General features: G+C 36.6%; 1 protein-coding gene across 1 annotated transcript in view; it reads right to left on the reverse strand.

The window, feature by feature from the left end:
* The window catches only part of PRKAR2A (protein kinase, cAMP-dependent, regulatory, type II, alpha), a 67,432-nt gene that overhangs the window by 21,388 nt on the left and 20,823 nt on the right, over positions 1-25,221 (reverse strand). The window contains exons 2-4 of the mRNA XM_010571093.1: positions 20,451-20,486; positions 1,779-1,831; positions 63-146 (exon numbers count right to left, since the gene is read on the reverse strand). Coding sequence (XP_010569395.1) covers positions 63-146; positions 1,779-1,831; positions 20,451-20,486 — 173 coding nt within the window. The remainder of the gene's footprint in view (positions 1-62; positions 147-1,778; positions 1,832-20,450; positions 20,487-25,221) is intronic.

The raw sequence follows: 25,221 nt of genomic DNA on the forward strand, positions 1-25,221 counted from the left end.
ATGCTGTTACCTGTTCCTACAAACCATCAACTCCAGCTAAGAGTTGCTTAGAATCATATTACCTGATCTAGGTTTTTGAAGAGTAGGATATCTTTACATGCCTCCTGCAGTCTGCATCGCTGTTCATCAGTTTTTGGATGAACTACCTATAAAACAAAGTAAAACAAAACTGTCATGACAACAAAGAAATACGATTACAGACTGAACCTTCACTTCAGAGTGAAAAAACAGAACACAATTTAAGAGTGTCAAAGTATATAGTTCTTTTTTGTTGTCTGCATAAACAGTATTTATATCTAAACATAGAATGCAAAACAGAATGAGAGAGACATAACAAACATATTATGCTGACAATTAACACATGCAAAATAACAGTCAAGAAAGACAAGAAAGAAGAGGATGCCTTTTCCTTTCCCTTCTAACCCAGCCACAGATACAGTCAAGGCTTGATTGGAACAGAGGAAAAAGTCAACAGTTTTCTTTCTAAGCTCTGGCTGTATTAGTCCCAATATACTTACTGTTCGCATACAAGTAGTTTATAAGATTTATGATACGTACGCATCTCAGCCCATCTAATAACAGAAGTTATCTAAGCAGCAGGGGTTTTGGGGGTTGTTTGGGGTTTGGTGTGTCCATCCCGTCCCCCCCCCAACAAAATTAGTTAAATAAAAGCTTTGTTGTTTGAGAGATTTTTTTTGTTACTTCTTTCCTGTTATAAACATCTCGTCAGGTTAAAGGAACCAACACTTACTGTGTCATAAAAACATTTATATATGTGCTTGTTGGGGGCTAATTATGAAAACATATATAAAAATATTAATTACCCCACATTCACCAGGTTAACTACATTTCTGGAATAATGGATTCCAAAAAACAGTTACATTAGTAGGCATTTATAAAAATTCATTGTCCAAAGTTGAGCAGATCTCAGACCCTTGTTTTAAAAGAAAATTTAATATTGAATCAGCAGTCAGGAAAATTAAGACATTTGATGGAATAAATGTATCCAGGTTTACAAACATTTGGATGATAAGACACAATCACAGTCTTTTTTTCTTTTTATAGCATCTTATTTATGAAGTACCTTCTTTTTTAAGAGAAATTAAATTAGATTTAGATTTTCATTGCAGAAGTGTAAGCATCCTTGAGATGGATCTGGAAAAGGAACACCAGAAATCCAGAGGGAAAACATTGACCCTCACCAGCTAGGCTACAGAATTTGCTCACATAAAAGCATCTCTAAAGAAATACAATTACAGTATCTGGACTTGCAATTCCTAGAAATTCCCAACTTTCAAAACCAATAGAAAAACAGGTGGCCACAGTCTCAAAATATTTCAACAAAGTATTTCTCCTACCCAGACAGAACTGCTTTGACCAGAAAGACAGTAAAAAGCATGTGAGGAATTTTAAGCGCCCATGAAGAAACAGCTGTGGTAAAGCTTAACTAATTCTTCACAATAGCATCGATGCTCTAGGAATTGCCTCAACAAGCGTTTAAGATAATTAAGGAAGGAAAATATCCAAAATTTTAAAGATGGTAGACTTAAGCACAGCTCTCGAGTCCTTTGAAGTAAAGTGATATTAAAGCTATAGTGACAAAAAGTGCATGAGACAAAGTGGCCCTAAATTTCAGAGCAATGTCACTTTGTCAATGTCAGCATACCACACAGCCTCTCAGAACAAAATGCACAAGTGGTAGGGAAAACGTGAAGTACAGACATCTGCCTGTCAAACTGTAGAGAGAACTATGCATGATGCAATTCACTCATTCTTACCCTTTGTTCTGTATCTTCTTCCTCTTCATCTGGATTGAAAGCTTCAGCACAAACTTGGAAGAAAGAGAGGAAATTAGTAAAAAGAAGCAGTTACATGAGAACATCAAACAAATCAAGTTTAAATTCCTTTCTTCTGTATTTTATTTTCCTACAGGAAAAACAAAATCACTTTTGTTTTTATGTCATTATAGTGTCAGAGGCTTAAATCCTATCTATTCTCTGAGAAGGCACAGCATGGCTGTTCTCAAACTCTCATGTAAAAAGTCTGTAACTTACAACAGAATATAATCTGCCTAGCAAGTAGTCCAAAGCATGCACACATACTTCCCTTCAATTCTTATCAAAGCATAAAAATCTCCATTCAGATTAATTTATAAATATCTTCCCAAAAATGCAAGGGGAAAATTCTGCAGCTACATTACTTTGTTCTTTGCAGTGCAATGTATCTAGCAAAACATACTAAAAAAAAAAGAGTACAAGAAGGTATGTGGCACTCACTCCATCTCAAGTCAGATTTGCAAGTGAGTATCTGTATTTTGGGTTTTTTTCAATACAGAGAAATCACGTTTATACAGAAATTAACCTGGGAAATGAACAATCAGCTTGACCATAGTATATTCTATGACAAGAAAATGTTTAGTCCCCTCCCCTATATGCTCCTATATCTTACTAGATTTGACTCAAATGAATGTCAGGTTGCAATATAAAACCAACTTTAAAAAATACACAAAGAGATTTTTTTAAAAGAAGGATAACAACATTTGTGGAAACCATACACTGTAGTGCATAGGAACAAGGTTCTGCAAAACATGTCAGTCTAACTACAGGATCAATTGTAAGAGAGGCAATGATAATGGTGAGCTTCTAAAATTTCAAAACATTTTTGTTTGGTTTCAATACTTCAGAAAAGTCTTATCTTCACTTATCTTAACAGTTACGCTGTTACACAATTTTACAGTATTAAACACAGACACCTTTAGCTGCCAAAAGCCTACAGCTCTAGCTCAGACTTTCTTCTTAATTTGTGGACATTTGCAGTTCTTACATGTCAAAGTGAACTCTACATTCTAACTAGTTGTACAGATAGAGAAAGTGAGAGTCAGTCCTGTTTTCATCTAGTTCTGCTCTTACTTCAATAAGGGTGGTCTTATTTCTGAGGCTATACACTACTTGCAGAATTTTACAAGGAAACACAGACAAGCATTTTTCTTTGTACTTTTATCCAGCATCCTGACAATACTGAAGACTTGGCAGAATGCCCAGAAGCTCACTGCAGTGACATCTAACCACTGAATGGACTTAGAAAGGATAAATAAAAATAAGCAGATTTAAAAAAAAAAAATCTAGAAGGCCTGGTATTCAGCAACTTGCAAATAACTTGAAAACGCATACAGGACTATTGACCTTGTCATCATGCTTTTAAAAGTACTATAAAAATGCACAAGTCCAGCATAATTTGCTAGGAAAGACTTGCCTTCCCACCACCACCACCCCAAACCACCCCCGCCTAAAAGGTATCGGTCCTTTCTAGCAAATTAGATTTTAATTTCTTTTTTTTTCCTGGAGAGGTTGAAGAGAGGTTGAAGAGACTGGAATACAACACAAGCATTCCATTTATCAAACCACAACATAGAAACCCAATCATGTAATCATTAGGTGTCTGAAGAGTAGTTATTGCTCATACAATAAATCCAGTGTCGCACTGCTTCTTCTGGTTTGCACCATTTAAGAATATGGAAACAATATATTAACAGTGCACCTACAACAAACACACCAAAGGTGACTGTATTATGGGAAGGTAGATACCTACAAAGCAGAATTTGGACTGACAGGCAAAGATCCACTTAATATGCAATAAAAAGGAACTAACAAAGAGAACATTATTAGCATTTCAGTGTGAAAGCTTTCCTCCTCCCTTCATTTTACAGTAAGGATCAAAGTCTATTGTGAAAGCTTTGGATTTTCTAATAAGGAACGTTTTCTTAGAAGAAAGGCTCCTTGGTTTAAACAGTATGGTGAAACTGGAGGAAAAAAAAGTATCTTTATTCTTTACAACTAGCATATCTTACCAGTAAGTAGAGTTCAATTCTTTACTATGCACTCTAGTACGTACTATAAATGCAGTTCCATACATTTCTGAAACTCCCTGGCATATAAGCACATTCAAGCCATGTATCTATGAATGCAGAGATCACTGTACTTCACTATATCATTCTATCATTTAAATTCTTAATATTAAGCTGCAAATTAGATTTTGTTCCCACCTCAACTGCAGGGAAGCTATTACTAAGAATATGCTTTGGAACTGAGGAAATTGTCTTCAAGATTTCCTTGGGAAAACAAGTTTAATTACCACGGCTATGATTACAGCATTAGAGCAAAACCTTATATTAAAACATGCAGCAATCAAAACAGCACAGTCCTCTGCAACTTCAGGATCAAACAGCTTTGGCTGGGATTTGTACATGTAAGTTTCCCCTATTTTGTCTTACCCAGTAAGGGTGAAAACAGCTTCATAAAGCCCGCTAAGGATACAGACTAGGACTTAGTACCCTTCCCTTACATATGGAAATCAATCACTTCTGTAGTGCCCATGAATGGGCACCACAGAAATACAACAAAAATGTGGCAAAAATACTAGTTCTTCCCATGCTGTCGCATAGAAAGCCTTCCCATTACACTTTTCATTCTTCAACCTCCTGCTGGGATTTCTTTTTTCATGTAGAAGTGGTAGGGCAGACATTTTGGACTTTGACTGACAGCTCTGATTGACAGGACTTTTTTTATTTGCAGGCAGAGCTGTAACACTTAATGCAACGTGTCTGTTGTGGGATGGTTAGAAGGGGAGAGAGACAAAAATGATTAATTCTGACCTGAAGCTTAAATTAATACTGTGATATGCTGGAAAGCCCACAGAAAGCTGTTCAGCCTACTCATAACAACCAGCAGCATTTTCCAAATATTTTAAAACATGACTAATGCAAAGAAAAGGCGAACATTACATTAACACCATCCTGTGGTTTACGTCACAATACATCTAATTTTTCTTTCCACTGTTTTTAATTGGTAAACTACTTGTGGAAGTCCATACGGGTGAACATATTACCTGTCAAAGTCTATGTGTCAGTCTTACCTTCAACACGTTTTGTGTTATCTGTGCTCAAAAACAGTGTTGCTTCTCTATTCTTCTGACTGAAAAGAACCCCTGTAACTACCCTAAACTCTGCCAACCCCTGTCAGAAATCTATGGAAGTTAACTTCAGGACTCCTGAAGGTTAGTCATTTGTGGGTTACAGTACAGCCAGTGCCAATGAAAAACAATTTGATCTTTCATCTTGACAGAGTGAAAACATACATGCCCCACTATTTTATACATGACTTAATTCACATATTAACTATTTCAGTGTCCCAATAAAACAGATACTCCAAGGCAAGCTTATTCTCACAAGATTATCCTGAAGAAATGGGTTGGAAGCATCTTTTCAGACTCATTGAAACAGCAGTTGGAAGGGATCTCTCTCTGAAGGTCATCCAGTCCAACCTACCCCTTAAAGGGGAGCTATTTGCAATGCTAGATTGGGGCTGACCCGAAAACCTCCCTGCGCAAAGACTGCACATCTCTCTGGCTAACCTGCTCTACTGCCCTCCTGGGGAAGAAGTTTTTCTTCATGTGCAACCTAAAGCTCACAAATATCTTAATATAATTTGAAGTGACTTCTGAAATCACACCTTTCCCATGTGAGATTTTCAGCACAACTCTGCCCTTGAGCAAACACTAAGCATGAATGCATCAGTGAAAGTTATGTACAAGTGTGACACACACCCCAATTACGTATTTCCAATACTACAGCTATATCAGCGTATCTCACGCAGACCAAGCTTCCTTCCAAATCTACTGACATAGTTCAAATAGCTTTGGAACATAAAAAACAGTTTTCAATTTTAAGAAGCTTTAAGATAAAAAGAAATCCAGGCTTTTATCCTACCATCTACATTTAGACTCTCTTAGCTTCTGCAGCTTCTACAGCTAGTTTAGCTTTCTCCTCTTACAGCACCTTCTTTGGCTTTCAAGAATAGGCACATCTGTTAACACTTCTGAAGGCTCAGAAATGATACAACTCGATCGCTGCTTTGTTATGCAGGTGACAGCATCTGCAAGCAACAAAGATCTTTCTAGCTGCAGCAATGACATAAACAGTGGATGGGTGAGGGGGAAGCAAAGGGGTGGGGAGAGAATGAGAAGTAGCAAGAAAAGTTCGCCGATACAAACACCACCTTTGTCTATGCAAGTTTTAATCACTTCCAGGATTGTTCTGCAAAATATGTGTTTTGTCAAGATCAAAGTCCTTGCACTCTATGCAAATCTGCATAACAGTTCAGCATTTAGCTCCTATAAGCAAATGAAGCCTTTGTGAGAAACACATACCATGCCAGTAGTTGAGAGATCACTGTTACTTTATTTGAAAACAGCAGCCAAGAGGCTGGGGCCTGAAGACCTTCAGACACACACAAGAGGAGGAAAAATTTCCATATTGGACTTGAAAATTCTATGTTTTATGTAAGGTGAATACATCGTTAATATTTCTGTTGTTATTGGAAGAAGTAGCAAAGACATGCTTTGCCATATTCTCTTTGCAATTTTGGATAGCGCCTTCTGTACTTCAGAGTGAAATCCTATTCGCTCGTCTTTACTTATGTGGATGCATTACCTCCAATTGATCCTATGAGACACATTAATGAAAATCTACCCAGGTTAGTACATGCAGAACAACTTTTCTAGTTACTTATTCAGATCGGTAATCTTGCACTATGTTTAAGGCATTCTTTGCATTTGAGTTTGCCAAAGCTTCAAACATTTTTTAAGTCTGTCTCTCAAGGGACAGATGCATAGCCTCTTCTGGGAGCACTACGCCAGCTGGAAAGGTGACCACTTCCAGTGGCTTGTCAATCCCTCTTTGACAGCTAAGCTGCTAAAGCAGGCACTTCCAAAATGATGCAGTCGAGATGAACTTCAGAAGCTTAAACAGAGCTTATACATAGGTCTGCTGGCACAGCTCAACGTGATTTTCTGCACTTGGGAAACAACTTCAAGTTTCCTCTCACTTCTATTGCTGAATAGCTCAGAACTTTTTGGTTCAGAAATTGTACTTTGTTTCCCAAGTTAAAGATCTCACCATGTCAAAGCAGACGACAGTCATACCTCAATACAGCAAGTGGGAAACAGAACCTGCACCCATTTTGCACTACCTGAACAATTTTCACATTTATGACAGTTAGAATGAAAAGCAACACTGAAACCTGAAAAACAGTTAAGCCATCTGCAGGAAAATCAGCTGTTTCAGCCTTCAATTCACTAATGAGAACTGACTGAAATCAAGTGTAAATTTTTAGTTAGAAAGAATGTCATTGCACAAGCCTAAAACTGAGATCTCGGGTCCTAAAAGGCTGGTCTTCCTCTTTTACTTTATGTGCCACATGAAAATCCCCAGATGCAGGAGTACCCACAGCAGTACCACCTCCTGACTTCATTCTTAATTCTCAAGGAGGCATAACTGAGACACGACTTACAATGACTGGGACTTGAGCAAACAACACCCCCTCAAATCTTTGTCAAATACCAACGCAGAATATTCAAACACACAACCACTTGCATAGCCATATATGTCAAATCAAGTGTAAGGTTTTTCAGTTGCGAAATATTTAGAAATAATGAATTTAGGTGGCAAAGGGGAAGAATGGGTTTTCAATTCTGGAAACAGCTTAAAATTTCATTTAAAGTTAAAAAGAAATTAAAATAAAATAACTCGGTTCTTCACAGGCAGACTTATTCTGCCTTACAGATTAACTGTGAAGATACAAAGTCACTCAGCATGGCTGTGCCAAACCAGCTCAGTCCAGCAGGGATTACAGGTTCAGGCGCAACTCTGCACATGGTCCCAAAGTCTGCTCAGGCTGGAAAGCTGAACAGATCATTTTGTCAGGCAAAGAAGCCTATGAGACACTGATAAGCCTGTAAGGCCCTAAAATCCTGCACTGTTTCACCCAGCTCTGTGAAAAGCCAGCATTGCCTCACTGTACTGTTGTACATACACAGCAACAGGTGAAAATGTTCACCTGGCTTACCTAAAGCTTTGCTTATGCCCCTAATTCAACCTGAAAATGCCCATCTCTGATGTGGAGATTATTGATATTTCTCAAGGCCCACTGCTTTAATAGAGTAGTAAAACTGAGGTCACAGGCAGAGCTTGAAAGGAACCGCTCTAGTTCACAGCTGCCCCAAGGCACAATTCTGGATAGACTTTTTGCCCAGGGAGGTTGGGGCATTTAAGAGAACTGGATGATGTATTACAGTGCTTGCTATCCTTGCCTTCAGAAACATTTGATAACCATTCCCTTAATATGATTACATACTTTCCAGTAGTATTGTCTTGTCATGGTTTAACCCCAGCCAGCAACTAAGCACCACACAGCTGCTCGCTCACCTCCCTCACAGTGGGATGGGGGAGAGAATCAGAAGAGTAAAAAGTGAGAAAACTCGTGGCTTGAGATAAAGGTAGTTTAATAGGTAAAGCAAAAGCCACACAAGCAAGCAAAGCAGAACAAGGAATTCATTCACTGTTTCCCATCGACAGGCAGGTGTTCATCCATCCCCAGGAAAGCAGGGCTCCATCACACGTAATGGGTACTTGGGAAGACAAACACCATCGCTCCCAATGTCCCCCCCTTCCTTCTTCTTCCCCCAGCTTTACATGCTGAGCATGACGCCATATGGGCTGGAATATCCCTTGGGTCAGTTGGGGTCAGCTGTCCCGGCTGCATCCCCTCCCTACTCCTTGTGCACCCCCAGCCTCCTCGCTGGTGGGGTAAAAAGCAGAAAAGGCCTCGGCTCTGGATAAGCACTGCTCAGCAGTAACGAAAACACCCTGTATTATCAACACTGTTTTCAGCACAAATCCGAAGCATAGCCCCGCACTAGCTGCTATGAAGAAAATTAACTCTATCCCAGCCAAAACCAGCACATATCTAAATCAGACTTTTCCAGCTTGTTTTCTTCCGATCAAGACAGAAATGCAACAGCTCCAGTGACAATGGCTTGTGATAAAACTGTAATGCCACTGTCACACACTCCTACTTCATACTACATTGCAGTCATGAGTTCAGAACAGACTGCATAATCAATCATAAATGCCACCTTTTATGATAATGTGTTTTTTTTTCTTTGCAGGAAATCCAAGTCTACATGCACAAGACATCTTTTCTCCCAAGATGCATAAGTACAGGCAATATAATAAGCCCTTTAAAATTACAACAATTGGTTGACATCTATTTCCATATGTACATTTGTTTTGTACATTCTGAATGCATTTTTTCAAATATTTTTATTAAACTCGTATAGGTTAATAATAATCTGGTTTTAAGTGTTTATTTAAAAGGCTTTATCATATATATATCATATATATCAGCTATAGAGTAAAACAATTTAGACAATGTGTTACAGCAGAACAGCCACTAAAATGATACAGCCACAAATTAAATTTTTTTTCCACTACAGGAAGATTTGGCCAAGTATTTAAAACTACATTTCTCTAGGGGCAAATGAGAACTTTCATTATGAAAGACCTAGAATAATAAATGGAAAGTAAATAATCACAGTCTCTTTTAGATTTATAACTTTACGTACATATAATGAAAGCACCACATGCAGACAACACTGCTTCAACTAGATTTTAAAGACAAACGTAAAGTACAGTACATTACTACTTAATTATTATTTCTAGGTAGGCTTTGTTCAGGGTTTGGTTTTTTGTTTTGTTTTGCTTAACTCCTCCTGCAACATACAGTATCTAGCATGGAAACCATCCCAAGTTAACTGACAGGCCTTGCTTTGCCACAGCCATCACAGGGGCATACAGCACTAGACAAATAATAGGCCAAAGGGTCCTTAGCATGCTTGAGAACCTGCTCCTGGGATCTATTACAGAAAGACATTTCCTGTCCAAGAAAGAGGCAAACTGGGGGAGGGCAATCCTACTGAACTGCAAGAAAACTTCAGAAGACAATCCTCAGCCTGTGTATCTTTATTTAAATTCTCCTGCTACTCAGGAGCAATTAAAACAAAAAACTTGTGCCAATGGAGGACTGGGGATAGAATTCTTTTAGGCTCTTCTACTTCTTTGGTATAACCAGATGAACATGACATTTGCTTTTTTTTTTTTTCTTTTTTTTTTATTAAACCAACAGCTATTTATAATTGTATTTGCTTTATGTAGTTGGCTGTTTAATTATACAGAGGCACAACTTTTACTTAATGCCTTTATGTATGAGTTAGCTTGTCCTTCCACTTCACGTGCTCACAAGTGGTTAAAGGGTCATACCCTCCCACCTCACAGAAGCCAGGTGCTGGAGAATAAGAATAAGGTCATGAGGTTACTTTGTTTCATAGAGTAAAACACTGGCAAAAATAACTGAATAAAATGCTTCTAGATCATCTAAATACACATTTGTGCATAGACTCCAATAATTCTACATAATTCCTAGACTGTAATTATTGAAAATATGATATCCTACAATTTAATTATTGAAAATATGATATCCTACAATTTACAGAAATTAGTGAAAGCACTCTGTAGATAAAATACAGCACTCTGCAAGTAGTGTCTCTCCTGTACAGCTGGAAAAGCCAAGGGACAAGATTACCTGATTTCACAGAAATCATCTGCTAAGCCACAACTACAGCTCTTGCACTTTTGGCTTCCATGTCTCTATTCGTAACAGTAGAGCCCACTATCCCATCAGACACTAGTGTGCTCTGGAGCTTGCAAGTAAGAGGTGAGTCTGTGTGAAAAAATAAAAACAACAAAAAGCTTTCCATCATGGTAGAGAACTAATTAAAAATAAGAAAGCTTTCCATGTGGCAGCATCAAAGGATTTCACAGCTCTGACATGGTCACAACCAAGTCCAAAATATTGTCCCTTTGACCTTAAACAGTAATTTACAATTTACTACTTCTGTTTCCAACTCCCTTCACTACATTTAAACAAAAATCTTAAAATGGCAGCAGGGTATTTTAGAATTAGACTTTTTTATTCTGTGCGGTACAGCCTGAGAAATTCAAATGAAGCAAGCTTTATTCTTGCAAGTTAAGAAATCAGAAGACTGAAATGGATAAACATGCTGCTGACCTTGTTCAAGCCTTCTAAGAGAGCCTTACTGATGAGATAGTCATCCATAAAAAAAGGTCTCCTGGAAAACATGATGCTACTACTATTTCAGAGCACCCATATTCACAATTGTAGAAGGAAGGCTTCTGCTTTAATGATCTTCTGTTTTAGTCCATCACATAAATCTTGCCCATCACATAAATCTTACCACATTTCTAAATGGTTACACAAGCAAGGCAGATAAAACCAGAAATTAAGCACCAATAATGTTTACGTGCCTGACAAACACAGCTCTACTTTATCTCAGTTAAAAACAGCATGGAGAATGTTCATTTTACATTCAATTTACATCAAAACACCCCAAGTTCCAAGGAATGGCTCAAATACATACCTTCCAAAAAAAAGGGCATTTATCTTAGAGGCTTTTAGTTGCAAACAGTAGATAAAAAAGATATTCTAGCTGAGGAATAAAACAGAAAAGGTGTTTTTCCATTCTAGAAATAAGAAATTCTCTTTCAGTTTCCAGACCAAGGCTTGCTTTCTTTCTTTTTTTTACTTGCAGTTCTGATACATGAATTGCTAAACCTGCAATAAGGTGCATAATATTTTAAAAGAACCACGAGCATCTTGGGAAAAGTGCACTGAAGCATTTGCGTGTTAGAGGAGAGCAGATATTTAGCAATAAAAATTACCCACATCTTTCTGACATCTATCCTGACAGAGAATTGAAGGATGTCAAAGTGTTAGAAGGCATTTCTGAAATTAATGGTTCAACAACTTAGATAAGATTTTTTAAGATTTCTAGAGAATGTCCAAATAGATTAAAAATCAGATTACCCCTCATGGAACAAGTAATGCCTATTTACCTGTAGCGACAGGGAAAAATACAAGACCAGCATGGCTTTGACACAAAAAGACTGTGTGCAGAGCAATGATGTGGAAGCACCCAGGTCCCTGTGCTCTGAAATGACTGCTTCCTGTCCTGGCACGTAAGCAAAGCAGGGAACGTGAAACCTACCGTCTTTGAAGAAAAACCCACCAGCTACCCCCACTTCTGTGCAGCTACTCAGCAACTCAGATGCCCTGGTGATTGCTAGTAATGGGGAAGGCGTAACTGTTTGACTTGATGCAACTCATCTTCAGGATGAGTCAACTCTCAACTTTAGTGGCTCACTGAACAAACAGATTTGGTTTACAGGAAAGCCATGGCTGAAGTAGTCTGGCAAAAGACTAATATTAGGCAGAACTTCATCAGTTAGAACTTGTGTGCTTTATTTGTAACCACTTAGTTCTGTGTTTTTCCGTTACAAAAGATAAATGAGTTAAAGAAGATTACATTCCTTCCTATCCCAAATTTTGGAAACATAGGAAAAACATACATTCAGACACACTAATTCAAATCAGGTAAGTACTTCAGGCAGCCATGCACAAGCCATGCAGAAGCCATCTCTCAAAGTCAAGCCTTGATTTAAGTCTCTCTTTAAATGAGAGCACTATAAAAGTGCTCACAGCAATTCATAACTGAGATTGCTTTAAACCCATTATATTCCCCGTAGCTAGTTTTTTTAGCATGCTGACTAAAGCTTTGCATTATTTGGAGTACACAGTCTCATCAAGGTGTTCTAGTGTTAAAAATGACTGAGCAAAGTTTCTGAAAATACATGGGATGTCCTTTCATATTTAAATCAGGTACATTTAAACTTTTCTGTTCTACACTGACTATTCAATCCATTCCACATTTAATCTTAAGTGACAGCAACCTAAACTTTCCATGAGTGTATTGATCAGTATAAAAGCATAACATCTACGACTTTGTGTAAAACTTCATATTGAAAAAGGGATAAAGTGCTGCCTGATTTATTCACAATAAAAACACAAAGCACATGTAACACCCAAGGTCACTCCACATATATACATCACAGCACCATGTTTTGCACTAAGTGTAAAACTGCCTTTTTAGCCTGTATCGTGACATACATTTTGAGATTTCCTCCAGTGTGTTTACTTTCAGTTTTTTGTGCACAACAAACCATGTTGTTTTTCATGGTTTTTTCATGGGGATATTTTCATTTGGGCTTTAATTCACATGTTAAAAATCAGTTTGGATTCCAAACAAAAGGAAAAAAAAAAAAAAAGCTGTTCTCCTCTTTTCCATCATGCCTCAAAAAAAAAAAAATTAAATTCCAACCCATCAAAAAGTGAGAGAATGAAATTTTATTTAAAAAAAAAAAAATCACCTGAAGGCTGATATTTTCAAAAGTATTTATGTATCTGAAGATATGGACTAGCATTTATGTAGGCTTTTTAGAGATCTTTAATGTAAAAGAATTAATGAAAGTTAATCACCTGCACCTTTTGCCACCTGACTACTTTTGAAAACTAGCCCTTACTGCATTAATTGCTTAATAAACATGCATAGCTATACCTTATTCTCCCAATTAATAATAAGGACTAATTTGAGTTAAAATATTTGACCTCTGATGAACAACTTCTGATTGTTATCTAACACTATAAGCATGAACAATTATTTAGAACGAATAAATTAAAAAAGAGGAAAACTGAATGAATTCTACTCCACTGTAGCACTTATATTTGCATAGAGTGGATTGGATCAGATTTTGTCTGACCAGGTATTGCACTGACTTAAGTTTTAAATAAGGATGCTCACTGAGTGTTGTATTTCTCTTCATGCCACAAAAAAATCTAGCAATTAAAAGCAGAATTATTCACAACAGTGTGAAATCCAAGTAATTGTGAAGTCACGACTGTTAATTTCCAAAAATAAGCTTTTCATTATTCATTTAATGCCAATTACATGCCAAGAATTTTTAAGTAAGTCCCAATATTGCAAACAGAGAAAACAAGTGGGGTTTTTTTTGTTTAACGAATAATGATTCAGGCACTTTCCTACAGGAGAGCTCCCACACAATTTATCACCACTTTCATCTGTCAACCCACACACTTGGCTTTCGCTCATATCAACATTTTTCAAAATGAATTGTTTTCACTCTAGTTATGATATCAGTTTTGCAATCATTAGGGCTAGCAAAAAATGATAGAAGCATCAGGTTGCTGAAACCGAAAAACTGTTTGTGCCATTAGTAAAAGTGTGAATTTTTTAATTCAAAATTCTCTTACAATTTATCATCTGCCTGAAAACCTTTCAGCAGAAGTTATTATGCCATCAGTTTTGTAAAACGGTGAATAATTAATGTAGAAATTCATATAGTAGCTGCAAAAGAAGAAACCAGATCATGATTTTCAAGTCATCCTCTAATAATCACAGTCTGGTAAGTTGAAAGCAAAGAGAATGGCACAGAGAAAGTCAGTCACTCAGTCTTCCTCATTTGATGATTTGAAGTGATGAGATTTTATCACTGAAGTAGCACAGTATCCTGCAAGAGAAAATACTCAAAACAACCTCCCAAAAAAAGTGTTGTTTCTTGCTTCATTGCTATGATTTAGATGTCCTAATTTAACAGGATCCCAAAACAGTATTCTTTACCAAACACTAACATGTTGCATGGCAATAATTCATATAAAAGCTTTCTTAGAAATTTTTTTTTTAAAGCTGTCATTTTAAAAGGCTAAAAGCTACTAAAAAGATTTTACTATGCATAATATTATCATATCCTGACATCTCAACTTGCCAGGGTGTGAAGAAAATGCTGTATCTCACTAGAAAGCCCAGAGAGATATCAGACTTTAACAACATATCTACTTCATGAGATGATTGCTCATCTTTGGTAGGAGCCAGAAGAATGAAGTGTTCAAGGTTAAAAGGCCCCCATAGTCAAAATGGCGAAGAACCAGTGAGTTTGAAGACCCAGTGGTCATACAGGCCTCTTACGGAATTTCATCTTATGAGGAAAGAAAAAGCCAGAAACTGTCAGGGGACATCGATTTAAACATTATTCAATACAAAATTCTATACCTACACCCTCTAAAAATAGCATGTTAAAATGTTATCTGAAGATGGATTAAAACAAAACAAACAAACAAAAAAATCAAAAAAAGCCAACCATACTGTCAGATTGCTAGAGATTGCAAAAGATCGAAAATACTGATTGCAAACCCAACATTTGTTGGGTACACTGACAGTGTTAAATGTCACTGTCCCTAACAATGTTAATGTTCACTATACACAGGAAGACATGATTCAGTAACATTCAAACAAAATTATCCTCTACATATGTAAACATTTATTCAGCAATCATATCTTAGGAGAGGGATAACACCTGATTGGAGGGACAGCAGATTTGATCCTTCTCACTTCACTGAGTCTCTGATGAAAGCTGCCCTACCAAAGGTACTAACTGAAGCAAGTCTTGCTCATTTGATTACTTTTTATATTAAAAAACATGACAGTCATGTTACTTTGCTGGTATAAAAATACTAGGGAAGTAACGATCATATATTGCTTCCCTAGATTATATAATTCAATTATTTTGCTTATACAGTTGGTGAATGTGAAAACTGTAATCTCATTCCTATCCCACAGAGGCCAAAAGAAGATTAAGGAGGGAGTACAGGAACATACAAGAGAGATAAATTATACAAGGTCACTCAGATAAACAGAAATAATTAAGAGAAAACAGACGAAAACTTTCTGCCACATGCCTATGGTATGGGTGTCATATTTTTGTCAGATTTTTTTCTATCCCATGAAGAAGTCAGCAAGTCTGCTGGAGAGTGGGTGTTCTGTGGAATGAATCAAAGTTGTCTAGAAATGGCAATACATAAATCTACCAAAAACCTTTACTTTTCCGAAACATGCTAAAACTAGAAGAAGAGAAACTATGCCCAAGTGAGACTGTAGTGGGCGTCACACTCTTCTTTCCAAAACCACAATTAACTTTCATTCATTCATCAGAGAAAAATTCTCTTCAATGTCACATATCAGTTGTTATAGTGGGACAAATACCAACACTCTCTTCCCTCTAGTTTTGAAATAGCTTTGATATTATTACTTTAGGAAGGAGGTATCACTTATTTCTCCCACCTCCCTGCACCCTGTAGTCACTAACCGAGGGCTGAGATACTCACTGGTATTCTCTGCAGTCTCTTTCACTACAGAAGAGCAACTAACAACGTTCGTCAGGAGGCCCTATGCTTGGAGGAAGATCAAGAAACATAATCAAGCAAGTATGAATTTCAACACAGTCCAAGTTTTGGGAGGAAGGAATCTGTATGGTTTTCAGGCCATTCAAACCAAGCTTGGGCAGACTGAGTCAGTCAGCAAGCCTCATAACATGAGTTACTCACACTAGCAGAAGGCTCAGCCATTGCTAATTAACTTAAAGCAGCAGCAAGACAACTGTTCTGCTGGGTAATTTACACTGAAATTGCCCATGGCACCACAGTCTATGGCATCCTATAGCTAGGAGATTTTAAAATCAGTGGGTTGTTTGGTTTTTGGTGTTGTTTTTTTTCTTTTTAGTTTCTACATAGGGATAGCTTATGATTTTGGAAAGAGAGGACTATTTTCACCAGCCACCAGCTTGTATACAAATAAAGAACTGACCAACACAACGCTTGGGGTTTGTGTGCACGCTGAGGAACCTCAACATGTTACATGGCCAAACCCGCTACACACAAGTAATCTATTTATTAGATAAATTTCTAGGGGAACGTCAAGCTCTCATTTATCTTTCTCCCTCCTAGCATTTCCTGGAAAAGGCTGTTTCTCTTCATGAGAACACTACTTTACCACTCTGCACTTCTATAAATAATTCTGTGAACGTGATTAGATAAGGCCCCCTTTTCCAGGATGATCCTCCTGCACAGTCTGTGGAGTTTCTCACTATCCCACCCACAGACCCCTGCTTTGCTGGCTGAATCTCTGACCAGCACACAAAACCATGTTTCTCTGGTCAAGAAGCAAATGGGATTCCCTGCAGAGCCTTTATAGCTGTCGAATCGCTTGGAAGAGTTTAATGCCAAGCAAGCCAACACTATCCCTCCCCCTCAAGCAACACATCAGCCTAGGAGACGAGTAAGTAGCAAATGTTGCAGAAATGGGGAGCACAAGCAAGCAGAATGAAACCCCATGTTCTCAGTACTACAGGGTGAGAAAGAAGCAGTATGTGAGAATGTGCTACTATCACTTAGGGGATATGAAAGCAGTATCATCACTTTCAGTCAATGATTTGAGAAATGTAGAATAAAATTCATTCCTCTTTTGGACAAAAAGACTATAAACAAGATACGTTTTAATGTACAAGGTCAGCTTGACCTTTGTAATAGATTACTATTTGTCAAGCAGTTTTCTTAAATCCTGATTTCTTGAAGTATTTTACTGAGGTACTGCATAAGCTAGAAGTAAACTAATTTGCTCGAAGTTTTAAAAAAATGCAAAAATAAACTTCCTGACCAATTCTCACCATGTGTCAGAAGACTCGTATTTTGAGTAAGTCTTAACGAATGACAACCAAATATTTACAATCATTAAAACAATATTTGCCAGTACAGTCAAGAGCCCCAGGTTTAGATGTTTCATAACTAAAAATAAACACCTAAATGAAAATTCAGTAATCATTACAACAGGGTTTTTCTATAGCTTTATGCATCCTTAGAATTTGCATTAGTCCACCAAGGGAATCATGATCATGCTGTTATCTTCAGGCAGCTAATCACAACTGACCAGAAGTAAACACTCCAAATGTAATATTAAGGACATTAATAAAGCAATTTAAAAGAGATTCTCTAACTGCTATGTGTAAGAAAGGGTCATAAATAATTGTTAAGTCTCCAAGAATATATATCTAGTTGAATTCTTTACCAGAACAATTATTAGCCTGTCCTAAACTGTATGTATACTGTAGACAATTACTTTGTCATCTTTTCCTTTAATTAGAAGTGCATTTTTTCTAACTTTCATTCTTGACCTACTGAACAATGAGAGCAATGCCATAATTCCCTAGGCAGCCAAATGCGTAAAAGAAAAAAAAAAGAATTCTTGCTTGAATTTTAAGTCTTTTCTTCAATATGGCCAATGTTAGTTTTGAAATTATTCTCCTATTTGTTCAGCCAGAGTACTGTAAATCTACAATTTTGTGCATATAAATCTTGATACCAGCAAATAATTTAGCGCTGCTCTTTACCCCCCTTACAAATGTACAGTGCACTGGAAACGTGACAATCACCGGTAGGACTGAGAAGGTTCAACACAAACTAGCAGAGAGTTCTTCTATTCAGAAGACCAGAAAAGAATACACAAAATGCAATTACAAAAAATTGTGTGTCAGCTTTTCTTCTCCATGGTTTGTTCTGCTTTACTTCATTAGTTAAAACCAGATATATTTAGATAGTACACTGAGTAATCCATAATGCAATGTTGGTTTGTTATTTGTTGTTATTTGTTGGTTTATTAACAAAAAAAAAAGAAAACTTGTAAAAATTGCAGAACGAAGAGTTTCTTAAAACCTAACACATCTAACAAGGAAATAAAATCAAATTCAGAGCACCAAAACCAACAAATCAGTCACTCATTTTATGCAAGGAATTATAAAATGTGGTTGCCTATGATAGCAGGGGGCTGAGTTCAATAACCTATGAGAATCCTGCCAGTTTTCTTCCTGTTTGGGTAACTTCTTGACAGACACAGCAGGTACAGAGTGCAAAAAACACAACCACCAAACAACTCCCCACCACCCCAAACCAGTAGGTTTCTGTGCTTCTCCTGCCAAGAGAAAGAAAATGGGGTCTCCTTGTATATGCATGGATGCTGTTTGCATCTCTTTCGCATTTTAACAAATCCTACACTGATCATGACCTGTACAGTGTGTATATATAGAGAAAGTGGAGGAAAAAGGGGGTTTTTTAAATTGTGAAAAGTATTTAACACACAGTAGTAAAATGTACATATTCTATTAATGTTTGTCTCCATGACAATTCTAACATGTACTGTACACTCTGAATTATTCTAGCTCTTCTTGGAGCAGCAGTGTTATTAAGCATCTAAACAGTCCTCCTTAATCCAATTGCGTAAGTCAGCAATTCAATTTTACATTTGCTCTTTACTTGTTCACATTAACCTTTAGACCCCTTCAATGAAGGAACCTGTTTTTTAACTAAGAGTAGCTCAGTACCAATACTACATTTCGGTATTGAAGATTCAAGAAGATTACAACTACCCTCTGATTAAGGTTCAACTTTTTAACTTCAGGAACAATGTAGCCTTTATTTAAACTTAATTCTGAGATGCAGCCACTTCTCATTTGTAAGATTTTACTCCATCAGAAGGTTGCAGGATGGACTAGTTTAGCAGAGAAATGAAAATGTCTTGGGACTCTCCAGATTAAGATACTCTACAATGTATGGCTTCCAATATTTACTATCAAACTCCGTTATTCAAGATACAGTTTTGTCTTGCCTAAATTTCTCATGTAATAACATACCAAAACTACCAGCACAGTCAATTTTTAAGAGTTCTCATTATACTCACAATTACTTATATGTAGTGGCATAAATACACAGTCATACCCTTAATCATACCCAAGCAACTAGTAGTAAAGCAACTGAACTGCATGGGTATAAGGACATTTTGCACATAAAATTAAACATGTATTTATCTCCTTTATATTTATATACCACAAATACCATACTATCAACAATGCCCCACCGTAACTATCATAACAAAGAACGTGTGAGATCATATACAAAAGTTACAAACTGAGTAGACTTGAACTGAAAGCTAGAGAGAACACCCTGAACACACTGGCATTTTTATAAAGACATTTTTCAAACCAGAACCATAATGACTTTCTAGATCAGCTAAATGCTACAATTAAATATCAGAAGAAAAAAAAGTAACATGCAAAGCAATCCACACTGCACCTCAAATGAAAAAAATAATACAATACCTTCTCATCTACACATAACATTTTGTTGACGTGATACTGTTCAAAAATAATTTGTTGGGAATAAAAGCTACTCATTAAAGCATTTAATCTTGGTTAAGATAGAAAACAAACAAACAAAAAAGTATAATCTGCATCCCCAGAACAAGTGAACAGACACATTTCCAACAACTTTAAATATCAGTTGCACAAGCAAGGGGCTAAAACAAACAGGGGACGCTCCCCATCCCCATATTTCTGTATTCTAACCAGAGATAAACTTCTTCGTAACATGGAAGATTAGATGTATTCCAGCAGAAAGAAGCTGCCACTTTTTCAATTCACTGCAGAGCAAGCCTTTGCCATAATTATTATGTTGCATAAAAGTTCTGGGAAGTTTTTCTGGACAGAATCATTACTACTGCTGAAGTTGCTTCAATAGTCTGTGATCACCCACAGAACTGTTTTCTAAACTGCTCTCAACGTATTGCCCACTGGTTTCTACAGTGAATTAAGAAACAATTCTCATTATTTCAAATAAAAATACTGGTAGAAGTATGAGAAATAAGGCAGTGATGAAGAGTAAAGTAATTTTTAATGTAATTCCTTTAGTCAAATACAGATTTCAAAACTTTTTCAGAAACATTAAATTCTTAAAAGGAAATCATACCTGATACTCTCCTGTTGTATCGGTTAACAACTGGAGCTGCAAAATAAACAAATCAAAATTACAAATGCTATTTATTATTACCAATTCAAAGTCATCATCTTAAATAATCATGATATTTTTATGACACAAATCCCATACAAATCTCTTTTTTAAAAAAGCTTCAATATAAAGCTTTCATCCACTTACTTGCCAGCCAATAAGTCTTTATGCAATGTTAAAACTTGATATTCCAAAAGGTGATTACATGCTAAGGTGGAGGGTAAGCAGTTTTGGGGTTTTTTTACCCAATTCTGAAAAAAATATACCTGTACAGAGGTTACCCAATCTTAACCTATCATCAATTCCCAGACCACTTTACTTAGCATTATTACAAAACATTCAAGCACTTTAAGTTAGCTATACCTACTTAATACAGATCAAAAGCTGATGGAACTTAATAGCTAAACCATTCTACACTCCTACACAAGCCATGTAACTGTTCAGGCAGTGCTCCCATACTAACTCGTCATCTATCCTTGACCAAGGCTATCTTCCATAAGGGCACACATTTAAATTCTGAGATGGAGGATCCACTGTTTCATTGCTGCTTTGTTCATGCTGTTAGGTATAGAAGGTATTTGAACTTTATCTCTAATTTGGGATGAACTTCCTGACACTCACTATTCACATTCATTTCGACATTAAGCCAACCTTTAGTATCCTTTCCCCCTTTCACTGTAACCCAGTTACTGTCTTTGTGAGTTGCTGCAGTCTCAACACAAAAAGCAATCAACCTGTAAAACTTGACCCAGAACACCACCAAAACACCATGTTCCTCTTCACCACTAATAACTGAAGTAATTTTATTCTGAATGCTCCATGCTTTCCCGTTCCTCTCCCCCTCAACTGATAATTACATTTTTTCCCCCGATACAACCAGTGACCTTTCTATTCCATTCTTTAAACATTTAGGAATCAGATGAGCCTTTATACCACATTAAGGCATGTGCATCACAGAGCCAGATTTATTAAACACATGGTACCAAAACCTTAATAATCCCATAATTTCTTACAAATTAGAAACTTTTGAGTATCTCAGCACCATCAGAAGATGAAGAACAATGCTTTCCTAAGCAAATACACAAGAACTCAGGTTCTTCTGAACATGTTTACAACCACCGTGTCTGTATTAAAACACATAGCTAATACCAGGAAAAAAAAAAGACTATCAGAGTTATTACTGTGTATTCTTTTGTAATGATAAAGGAAATCAGAATAAAGAAGAGGTTGGGGGGAAAAATAATCAGGCTAAATCCATAGTTTTCAGCCAAATCTATCAACAAGGAGACAATGCTTAGCTTAACAAGAAGCTAAGAATTAAAAGCAAGATTATTTTCTATTTTGCAATTTAGATCAATACCTAAACTTCTATAACACAGCATAATCCTTAGAAAAATAACATTGACACAGTGTTTCATACATCAAGCTTGAAGAGGTTCAAAACCACTGAATGATAAACCTAGGAATTCAAGAAACTTTATTTTCAAATCTTTAAGCACTTTTTGACAGTAGCAACCCTTCCTGCAAGTAAGGGCAGCATGTATTTCACTTGTCAAAGGACACTATGGATGCAAGAAGTTTATATCACTTAAGGGGAGACAGGCATTTGGAACAGAGATCCGTTCTGGTTTATTAAACAAACTCATACAACTCTCTGAACTGAAAATGTTCATACATTTTGCCCTGTTTTTAACTTTTTCACATGGGCCTGCCTGTGGCCAGCAGTGGTGACAGAATACTGCTCTAGACATTAATCTACCCTGCAACAGTACATTCATTCTTATCTCTAGCTTATTGAGCTAGTTTAACTGAGTAACTACTCAAAGTTGGCAAGCAAATTTGGACCTTAAGAAACAGGGAAACTAACTACTTTCTTAACTAGTGACACAGACAGATGCCTACGAGTTCTAAGATACTGAAGAACAACAGGACCAAAACCAAGTAGTTCAGTTCCTGCTACAAAGTGATTTATTACAAGATAAATACTAAATTCAAAACATAATTTTATAAGTTTGCAGTAAAAGCACCTCATCTAGGTCATTACAGTTTCAATTAAATATTTAACTACTCTCATATATGGATTCAGATATTTCTAATCAACACCATAAGTAAATACATGATTTTATTTCAGGAACTGAACCATGCAGACCTTCTTCTCCACCTTTCGACTACTACACTCATTTCTTACTCCTGTTTAAGAGTAACATTTTAACATCTTTGAACAGCATTAATATACTACAGAAAACTCTGGCATACGTTGGGTACCATAGAAAAAAAATCCACATTTCAAAGACTATGTCTTCTTTTAGAATCCTGGTTATTTTATCCCATAGCAGTGTTCAGTGTCATCAAAACAGCATCATGCTTTCCACAGTGTTAAAAATGAGAAAAACATAACCTTTTAAGGACAGTTAAGACAGCACTATTATTCTGCCTCCACAAAGCTTTTAAGATTAAAATGATAGTTTGCTTTCCTTACACCAGTGACAGTTTTAACACGTACAAAATTTCAGGTTCACTTTTATATGTTGTCAGAAGATGACTATTTTTATGCTAAAGAGGTAAAATCTGACATTTCTTACTGCAGAAGATAAGCATTTTCTTTTGTTCTGGCTTACCAATGAAAAGCTCTCCTTGTTTATGACTATTTTCAGTATTGCACAGACAGTATATCCACTCCTATGGTATCCTTGTGTTTTGTCATTTGAAGTACACAGAGAAAAGCCTGGCATCAAGGACAGCTGAGAGAACAACTCCTGAAGGTCCCACATACACCTAGATTAGTCTGTGGACAGATTCCAAAAAATTAGATGGGGCGGAAGGGAATAATACATTTACGGTTAACCCAGCCTATTTCCTAGACTGAACACTAAAGGGCATCTAATTTAAAGCAAGAGATGGATACACTAATAGTAACCTCTTACACCAGCACAGCCATTAGAGCACACCTCTGCCTACACTGTAACAGGAATACACTGAATCCAGCACACCAACCTGGTACCACTCAGTAGAGCTGGTATCTTCAACAATAAAAAGAAATTGCTGCTTTGAAACAGGACACAATTCTTTTTTTTTTTGTACCTACATTTAGAATTTCCCTCCTGCACACCAATGAGCCATGTCTCAGGTCAGTTATACATTAAATGAAGAAATTATAATGAAATTAAAAGATTTTGCTGCAAGATGATTGCATTGCAAACTCTCCATTATGTCAAAACCTCAGATGCAGCAACATTCACGTTCAAAATGTCTCATACCTTTGGCACAGTCCCTGCTTTTACTTGGCTTATGGGAGCCAAGACCCAGTAATTGGGTAAACACAACAAAAACTGAGGTATACTAAACCATTGTACCAGAAGAGATCAAAACAGCTCAATTTCCTCCCTGGCAGCCAAAGGCAAGTGACACCAGCAGTGGAAAGGCAGACCAAGCTGTGCATTCCACAGTTTTGCCAGAACTGACTCAGGACAGCAATCCTACTCCATTGTTCAAGAAAAGTCAGAAATGTCTGCTGAACATGTGTGTATTCTCCATACCATCCTGAGGCACAGACTGCATTAAGCACTAGATAGAACGCTTAACAGGGGCTGTTTCAGATTGAAAAAATTACAGGTTTCTGGCTGTAGGATTCTTTTTTATTTACAATTGCAGTTTCTAGACCCAGTCTGTTCTCTAGTTTAAATCAAATACTTATTTAATAAGTAGTTATCAGCTTTATGTTAGTATCACTTAACCTCACTTATCATTCTCTTTTTCCTGCATGGGGGAAAAAAGAGGAAAAAATAAAAAACCAAAATAGTGGGCATTCATTCAAATATATATATATATATATATATGAATCCCACATACATATCATAAACACTCAAAGAAGAAACAATGCTATAAAGGTGCTCAGCTTCCCAATTTCAAAAATATTTTACAATATCTTCAATCAGCTAACTATGCAAAAATTAGTCACATACATAGTCACTAATAAAAGACTGCACAACCTTTCTTCCTCAAAGTAGAGGTATGTCATTCCATTTATTTAATAAAAATTATTTTAATAATTTGCAGTAAATCAGTATTGTACATTCCATTAGTTAAATTCACAAGTATACCTTACATCAAACAGCACTACTGCCATGCAGCTATACTACCACTTGTTAGTGGCTCCATTCAATTTGGTTTTCTCACTTGAAAAATTAGGGATATAAATTTCAGAAACAGAGACTGGTATGCGATAATGCTGGGAACCACTGACTTCAAACAGATTATTTTTTTTTTAATACAGATTTTGTTATTATTTTTTAAATACTTTCCAAAAGTGAAAAAACAGGAATTTCTCCAATATTCTTCAGTTTGCTTTGGCACTGAGATTTTCTTTGAAGTATCTGATGCTGGATTTTGGCTTACCATGCTTGACTTACAAGAGTTCTGTCTCAGCCCCATAGGTAAAAAAGTATAGAAAAGAAAGAGGACACAGATATTACCTTTTTTTTACCCCTGCTTTCAAAACCAAACCAACAATTAAAGTATTTAAGCCAAACAAGTGACAGTGAAATTGCTCTCCAACTTTACAAATTAGAACTAAAAGAATGCTTTTCCTACAGTGCGTGGGATCCTTTCTTTGTCAGTGTACTGAAAAGTGACTGGCAAAAAACACTAGCAAGCTTTTTAAATGTTACACTACTACCATAATAGTGTAAATTATTTCGCTATACTACTCATAAGCATTGTACAGTTACAGAGG

Source organism: Haliaeetus leucocephalus, unplaced genomic scaffold, assembly GCF_000737465.1.
Source record: "Haliaeetus leucocephalus isolate CR32 unplaced genomic scaffold, Haliaeetus_leucocephalus-4.0 Scaffold2, whole genome shotgun sequence".
Taxonomy (NCBI): Eukaryota; Metazoa; Chordata; class Aves; order Accipitriformes; family Accipitridae; genus Haliaeetus; species Haliaeetus leucocephalus.